Source organism: Nematolebias whitei, chromosome 5 (assembly GCF_014905685.2).
Source record: "Nematolebias whitei isolate Nwh7 chromosome 5, NemWhi1, whole genome shotgun sequence".
Taxonomy (NCBI): Eukaryota; Metazoa; Chordata; class Actinopteri; order Cyprinodontiformes; family Rivulidae; genus Nematolebias; species Nematolebias whitei.
This window is the reverse complement of record NC_056502.1, coordinates 28,129,553-28,138,599: the sequence shown is the minus strand read 5'-3', so window position 1 is coordinate 28,138,599 and position 9,047 is coordinate 28,129,553. Positions and strand designations below refer to the sequence as shown.

General features: G+C 38.5%; 1 protein-coding gene across 2 annotated transcripts in view; it reads right to left on the bottom strand.

The window, feature by feature from the left end:
- Positions 1 to 9,047, bottom strand: part of LOC119410172 (A disintegrin and metalloproteinase with thrombospondin motifs 16) — a 104,902-nt gene that overhangs the window by 32,420 nt on the left and 63,435 nt on the right. For both annotated transcript variants that reach the window (XM_037677084.1, XM_037677083.1), the window contains one exon: positions 8,509 to 8,635. In XM_037677084.1, the coding sequence (XP_037533012.1) occupies positions 8,509 to 8,635 (127 nt within the window). The remainder of the gene's footprint in view (positions 1 to 8,508; positions 8,636 to 9,047) is intronic.

Sequence of the window (9,047 nt, the reverse complement as noted above, 5' to 3'; positions counted from 1 at the left end):
ATTATTATTTTATTTTTTTTTTTTACCATGAGCAAGCACAAAAAAGGCTATAAAAATAATTTAACTGTCACTGAGCTGCAGTTTGGTCTGGGAGTGACTGAGAGTCATCCCCAACATGAGTGCTGACAGAATGAGTGACATCATTGTTTAAAACTGAAGTTTGTACAGCATTTGGCAGTAGACATCTTTTCCAGGAATGCTATATTTATTCTAGATATTTCAATGTCTCTTTAATTTATTTTAATTATCTAGTGTTAACAAGCATCAACACAAAAAATAGAAGGCAAAGTATGCTGTTTTATTTGTTTATGTTCACCAATGATGCTGCAGCTACACCTTGTTACTTACATGTAAGTACTGTATGTTTGAAAGTTGAGCTTTAAAAGCAAGGGGACAAAGTGACATTAGAACAGACCAACTGATTTTTTCTGGACTGAGATGAGGTAATTGTCTCGACCGGACCACTTTCTGCTCATACATCAAGACACCACTTGTCATCAGTGTCCCTTTCATTTGCAAGAAGTTGGCTGATATTTCATAGCATTGCTAAGGGTGTGTGTGGGATTACTTAAAACGAAGCACAGAGAAGCTGAAGTCTTAACAACAGCTGTCAAAAACCTTTAGATCCATTTTCATCTCGTTCCTTTAAATACTGGCATCTACATATCCTGTAGGTCTGCAACTTGCATGTGCCTGCATTGAGAAAATTTGCACATGGTCTTGATCAATTTTAAGGCCTAGGATTCTTTGAAGAAATGCATACTGCTCGCTGCCTTTGATGTCATACCTTTAAACTCAGAGACGAACTGTGAATGAAAGAGCTGGACCTCAGCTTTGCAACCAGAGAACTACTAACGTTAAAACTTTATGAGGTCTCAGTCTGATTGTAACTGTTCTATTTGTGCTTTTTTGTGATTCTATTTTTGTCGTTTGGGTTCTGTTGTGTTTCCCTTTTCAGTTTATGTTTTGTGTTTTTTGAATTTCATTGTTAGGGTTTTATTTACTGTATTCTGGTTTAGGTCTTTTGTTTCCCAGTGTTTTTTAATGCCATCTTTGATTTACCCTCAGTAAGTCTCCTCAGTGTTTTTTCCAGTCAGCTTGCCACCTTCACCTGTCCCCAATCAGTATTCAGTCCAGTTCTCCTCATGCTCCACCATGTCTCCCCATACCTCCCCGTGTTTCCCTCCAGAAGTTTGTAAAGTTTTCCTGATACTGTACGTCAGCTTTTTGTTTTTGCTTATTAAAATTAATTAGTTAAATTTTACTTTGAGCTCTCTTTGTCTGCCTGCATCTTGGGTCCAACTCTTACACTGACCATGGCAGTGTCACTGTGCTCTTAGTTTCACTTATGATGCTCACCAAACGTGAAGTGCTTTCCCCCTTTGTCTCCATTAAGTACGACATCTGACTTATGGTGTCCTTTTTTACAGGCACTAACAACAACATGAGCATAAACGCCAGCCCAAAACTAAACAGAACAACCAACATAGACAACTCATCTGAATGCATAACCAGAAAAAAAAAATCCACCCGTTTCTGTCTCAAGACTGCCCAGTAGACCCCATGGATCATTGTGTTCAAGTTTAACACGTACTTTCAATAATTCAGACTGAAATTTAACTCTAACCCAAATTTACAGTTTCTATAATATTTCATCATTGGTTAATGTTCCTGTCAGTTATAAAACAAACTAACCCTGGAAAGTCTCTGACTGAGCAGAGCCTTCCCTCCTGACAGTGAAGTCCTAACCAATGACATGCAAACATGTTTCTGTTAGGAGACGCAAATTTTGAAGTAGAACAATCTTATTAGATAAATGCATATTCATGAAAATAAAACAGTTTTTTTGCTCAACTGCAAAGTAGTTTATAGAAAACAAGAAATTAGAAAAAAAAGGGGGAAAAATTGCATTGAAATATTTTATATAAAATACATGCAAATACAAAATAAATAAATAAATGTAGCGTGTGCTGAATTTATGGGCCTTGTTTGGAAGTGAAGAAGGCCCTGATGACCCCATTTTTCTTTTACACTTATAGCATCTAATCTTAGAAAAAAAAAATCAATTTATAACAGTTTTGATTACATCTAAAACAAAAGACCTGTAATCAAATGCAATATTGCACAACGTCAAAGTATGTGTTGAAGATCACTTCCAGCCACGACCACACCAACTTTTACCTCAGAATCTGCTAACTGACTGAGATCCTGTCATTTTTGTGTTGGCAAAGGTCAAATGGCTGTGGAGGCCATCTTGAAGAGGGCAGACTCCAGAGAGACAAAATCAGACACATGAACACCCACAGCCATGAAAGTCAGGAGTTCTAAATTAAACACTACAGCTAGAAATCTGAGTGACATTGTCAGAGCAAGAGTCCAGATCTCAGCTGTGTCTTTCTATCTTTATACCATCATGGGATTTCTCTGTGTTCTGTTTTCCTCTGAAACTTCAAAGACATGCATTGACCATATTTGACCATAGTCATAAATGTGAGCATGCTGCGGTGTCTCTTTCTAGCCCCTTTGATGGACATGCCCTCTGACAGCCAGGATAGACTCCATCTACATAAAACCCTGACCAAGACAAAGCACATGCAGTAAATAGATGAACAGTATAGTATAAACCCAAGAGAATTATCCATCATTTAATTTTACCACATGCTGCATATGTTAAGCTTTTACGTGAGTTCTGCAGGTCCAACAGACTGGGCCTGCGTCAGTCCTTAGAAATGATTACTCCAACTTCTAATGCACTCGGGATCTCGTGCCCTGACCGCAACAGCTGTTTCACAAATGACCTGCCTCATCTCTGCTGGTTTCTACACAAAAGCAGAAATGCATTTAGACATTCTACAATCAATAACCTGTTGTAACTGTTACAGAACTGTGCAACCACAAAAGTCTCCAACTAACTTTTTGTAAATTTGATACAGTTTGGACTTTCATAATGTGTATTTCAAAGTTTTAAGAGGAACAAATAATTTTTCCATGAAGCCACTTCATTACCCACAAATACCTCACATTACCGCCCTCATTAAGATCATTGTTGTCCCATGAGGCTCTTACACTGATATGCTTTCTGTCTATGACTTTACACGAAACTGTCCAGAACAGCACAGGCAAGGGAGGAACATTCGTCTTGTGAGTGTGCATGTGTGTGTGTGTGCTCATTTATGTCCTGCCTGTCATTTAGCAAACCACTCCCTATGATGTCTACCTCATCAAACTCTGCTGACTGATCCTCAGCCTCGGCCCCAGAGTGTCAGTGAGAAACAGTGACCAGACAAACATTTTTATGCCAAGATCAAGCAGAACCACACCCTAAAACCGCAAAGTCATACACACGTCTTGCTCCCAGACGGTCTCTGTCATATATCACCATTTGTCAGAGGAACTCAAATTGACACACACTCATGACATTTTACAACATCAGAGAACACCTGCTTCCCCACAGTGATTTTCAATGTTCACTTCAGCGCATCGGATCATCACAGTCTGGAGGGGAATCCACATGCAGCATTAAGATGAACTGCCTGCAATCTGCAATCAAACATTGCCACACATATCTAAAATGATGAGAAGGCCAAAGTGTTTTTTTGTGGGTTTGCAGTTCATTTTGATGATGCACCATGTGACAAGAGTTAGAAGTCCTTGGCCTACAGTTTCAACCAAAAGCTGAACATAAGTATTGCTGACAGTGGATGAGGTATCATGTTGGAACGGACAATAGCGCAAACAAAATGTCAAATGAAAGTTTTCGATCATTCATCTCACTCACATTTTTTGGCCAGAATGTGTTATTTTTTTTACAAGAAAAAGGAAAAATGCTGTAATCCCAGAACAGGTGCTTCAATGGTCTGGAAAAGGGTAGAGAATACAGTCAGTTCTGCCTGACACCTTTCATTTGCTCCGCTATCAAGAGACAGTATATGGGAAGACTGGAACAGTTGATTCAGCCAATAAATAACTATTTTGACATTGCATGTCAAGAAATTACAGCTGTGAAGGTGACGCCATCCAACAATGCATACCTGTCAGAAAGAATGGGGTTAAACTAGATGAATATTTATATAACAAGAATAACTTCATTTAGTTAAGTAGGTGGGAGACACACAGAGACAGTCCTAAAGAAACAATATGATTGTCACACAAGTTAGGTTGATTAGAAAAAGTATAAAAATGGTATAAAAATACAACAGGAAAGGTAATAAAACAAGCAAGTAATGAAGTTGAATATTCAATAACAAATGAAAAACATTGGTAAGATAAGTGAGTCAAGTAAATAAAAAGGGAAAACCATAAGGCATGTATTGATGGCAATATTTTGTCTGCTAGCACCATATCTGCATGGAGATCCATGTTACTGCTAATAAACGCTGACAAAAGGTAAATACTTTGGATTCCAACTTGGACATACTTTGGTCCATATGCAGATCAGTTATGTGTACATAAATGGTTTCATTTACAATCCCACCACTGATTTAATTTTTCATTGTGCTAGAATGGAACTAGCACAATTAGATGCAAAACTTCTTGATAAGATTAAGCATTAACAGTGCTCGAAAGGGTTTTATACATCACATCACAGTGGGGGGCGCATGTGGCTGAGTGGTTAGAGCAGTCGTCCTACAATGCAAGAGTTGGGGGTTTGGTTCCACCAGCAGTCACATGCCGAAGTGTCCCTGAGCAAGACACTGAACCCCTCATTGCCTCTGATGTGTGTCCCATCGGTGTATGAACGTGATAAAGCACTGATTCTTATCTTATCTTATTATTCTTTATATAGATCTAGTAGAGTGTTGTATGAATGGGTAAATGAGGGCACACATTGTGTTGTAAAGCACTTTGAGTATCTTGATAAGATAGAAAGGCGCTATATAAGTACAGTCCATTTACCATTCCATTTACATCAGGACATACTTAGTATTCAGGAGGACTGATGGATGTATCGTTCCACTGCCTGGCATGTGGGCTGTACAGATGTTACAGTGGCCTGATGTTGGATCTAATGTATGTGAGAGGGCACCCACACTTGCTGTGTAGGTTCCAGTCACTCAAAACATACCACATTAAGGGAGGATCATTGTACGGTGTGCCAAGTGTTACAGTACCCCATGACATCTGCCATAGTGTATGAAGATTGAAAACCATCCAGGGACCCTGATGACACAGAGTTTATTGGTGACATCATGTGTCTACATGTCTTACCCATCTTTAGACTGCACTCTGTGCAAGTCTATTAACCAAACAACATTGTCCACATGTAGCACATGTATGCATAATCTGCATGTATCCAAAATTTTTCCATTATCAGAAAGAATTTCCCTTGCATGTTGTGCTAGAAACTTGATTCCAGTTATTTTACCACAAAACTGATCAACAGGCTCCTCAGATTCCAACAATGAAAATGTGCATGCAAATATTAAACTGTTACAAATTAGGTTATCACACAGTTTACAGAACATTAAATGGTTGTTCCAGGCCAACCTGAAGTCTAGAGGGACCAAACTAATCACTTTGTATCCAAAATGTTTTCAGGAAAATATGAGCGCATGCCAGAACAATTCAAATACTATTTTTAGTGAAATTCAGACTGAGAGCCAATAAAAACCTTAGGGCTTATATATCAATGAAGTCATGCACAAAATACAGAAACTTCATGCAATGGTAAAGTTAAATTGAGTTTAATGAACTGATAGTTTAACCACATAATATTAATATATCAAAACATGTAGCAAAGCTGTCATGTTTTATTTTAAAATGTTTTAATTGTGTGCACTTATGATAGATTTCTTAATTCCCCGTGCAATTACATGATCGTTATCACTTAAATAGTTTTCCCAACTATGTGTTTTTGTGTATTTATACTTCCCTTATTTAATTATTCTTTATAATTATGACATTTAAAGCATCCCTTGTACTGGATTTTGCATTTTGTGTGCTCTGACTACTTTACTCCGATTTTTTTCTTACTATTTTAAAGCCTGAAAAGATCTGAAAACATATAGTCTGCTCTAAGACTGTCATTAAAACAGTCTTGTTGTATCAAAGTCAGCTGAGTTGGTCAGATCGAATCACCTCCAGTTGTTCTTTCTATAACCCAGCCCTAAATTTCACATGTTCTAGGACATTTTTTAGACGTTGTCATCCCTCCACTCTATAGTCATTACTCAGCTCAAGAAAAATGCATTTACCAACAGTTTTCCAATACTGAGTAGACTCCCCTGTTGCTAAAGAAACAGCTCTGAACATGCAGGACATTCATAAAGATCTGTTGGAGATGTCCTGGGGTGTTTGGTTATTTTTTGTTTTTAGCAAAATATCCTTTTTGTTCAGTGAGCTGAGAGATATTCTCTGTGTTGTGTTTGCTTCATGTACGTATGTCATCAGGTTTCATCAGATTAGTATCTGGGAAGTTTAAAGGTCAAGTTAACTTCTCATGGTACTTACTATGTCCTTTAAACTCCTTACCAAATTTTGCAGGGCCCACTGTTGCAGTGAATGTCCTTGTCCTAGCATTGGAGTCCTAGTTGACCTGTAGCCTGTGGAGCATCCATCTACCTACTCTGAGGCTGCCTGGTGCCCTGCAGCACAGGTTTCATGCCTTCTGGGAGTTTTGCCTTTGGGCCATGAAATTCTGCTCAACTTACAGAGAAGGTTCTGCCTTCATCACTGATGTTTGCCAATGTTCTGATCTCTTCACTGGTCTCATCTACGCTTTAGGCTTCTGGGCTGTCTTCCTGAAAGGGAAGAAAGTGAAAAGGGGGAACTGGAAATACCCTTTATTCGTCTATCTGTACAGTCATGTTATGAGCATGATAACTTGAAAAATAAGTGAGGTACTGACTTCCATTTTGGTGTGTGGCTACAACTAGGTGTAACAAAAGGACATAAATAATCAAAAATTGGGTCAACAAATCAAAATCCAAGATGGCTGCCACCAAATATATACTGTATGTAAGCCGACCACCTCAATCATTTGAGGACGCTGTGCTTTTTAGCTTTTATATTGCTTAAAAGCATAGTTTCCTCAAATAATTGGGGTGGGCTGCAGGGTGGCTGAAGATACTTCAATGGCCAGCCCCTAGCCTAGCTCCACCATTGCACATGGTTGTGGATATAATTTCTCCTTCCACTCGCCATAATCGATCATTCTGTACTGCCTTGAATATAATTAATAAAGAAATAAATCCGTCCATCCATCCATTATCTTTTACCCGCTTCTGTCTTTTTGAGTCACGGGGGTCACTTGCGCCCATGTCCAGCTATCATTGAGCGAGAGGTGGGGTACACCCTGGACAGGTCGCAAGTCCATCACAGGCAAATAAATAAATAAATAAACAAACTAACAAACAAACAAATAAATAACCCCCCCCCCCCCCATCTGTTCTTCTCCACACACAAACTCTGTTCTTCTCTACGCACATCCTGTTCTTCTCTACGCACATCCTGTTCTTCTCTACGCACATCCTGTTCTTCTCTACGCACATCCTGTTCTTCTCCACGCACATCCTGTTCTTCTCCACAGCGTAACTCCTACCCACTTGAATATCTTGCACCAAAAACAATAATGTTTACCTGAGTTCTTTGTTCAATTCCAGTCCAGTTCAATTCAATTCAGTTTATTTATATAGCACCAAGTTACAACAGAAGTCATCTCAGGGCACTGTACAGAAACATTCATGTACATAAAATGTAAGTTAACAAGATTATATATCTGAGGGGCAGACTGCTTTGAGTTTAACTCCATCGCAAAACTCTCATCTTAAGCAAGCATGAAGGCGACAGTGGAAAGGAAAAACTTCCTCATGAGCAAGAAACCTCCAGCAGAACCAGGCTCAGGACAATCTGCTTAAAAAACACTAATCTCCAAAACTGCAAACATAAAATAAAAATAAAACCACAGTGTTTACTGACAAAAACCCAATAAAATTGTTTTCAACTGATGGCGTTGCTTGAAAGAGAAGATATGAAAATCAAGGCATGTTCAGCTGATGAAAGTTTTTTTAAAGAAACATGAAGATAATTCATCTTTTCAGCATTGATTTGTGCAACGCAAGTGGAACAATAATAGGTTTTCACACATCAACTCTCAAGTCTGCCACTGTTTTATCATGTTTTGGTGCTGTGTCAAAGTATAGAAGTGGAATACAGAGTCAAAGTTGATCCACTGTTCTTACACCTCTGTGTTGGAAATGAATGAAGTCACAGAACAGAGTAGGTATGTAAATTTAACATTGGGGGGTTTGACATGCGCAGCACACCACTCCAACCAAAGGTGCTGCCATCGGTTCACATAAGTAAACAGAGGACATCTTCAAGATTCATCAAATATATGACAGGGACCTGAGATTTTACACTTTTCACCAACGTAACAGACTATTTGACAGACAGTCTGCTTTCTTTTGCCTTTAACATGGCAGACAAACATCCATGGTGTATAATATAAAATTGTAACAGCATTAACGGTATGGGATTAATATGTAGAAAACTTCAAACTGCACTGACCTGGCAGGACATGGTTGGGTGTTGCAAGGCATTGCTCCAGTAGCTGGTCTAGATCTGGGATTGCAGTATGATGTGTTCACTTGCACTCTCAAATCTCTGTAGCATGCTGACTTGGTGCTCATGTGTCCTATTATGAAGCATAGATCATTAGTTACAAACTCATTTTATAAGGAAATAATCTTTCACTGCTGAAACAAAACTGAGTGCTCAGATAGAATTTTCCTCTGCACATCTTAAAACGTGTTAACATTTTGACAGTGAATGTTTTACTTTTGAAAATGTTATTCATAGACCAAAGAACACCCTTGAGAAAAAAGGGTCAATAAAGAATGCTGGTTGATTGTAATCTGTGTGAAATCTCTCATAAAGATGTGATTTTATTAAATATTTAATCAATTTGTTATTTTTTTTTCCTTTGAAACAATTTAATTACAATTTTACTTCAAATGTTATGATCTTTCCCTTCATGACTTCTGACCAAAAGACAACTCTTGTCATAGCTCTGCTCTCTGTCAGCTCCTCTGTCATGCTGCACACTC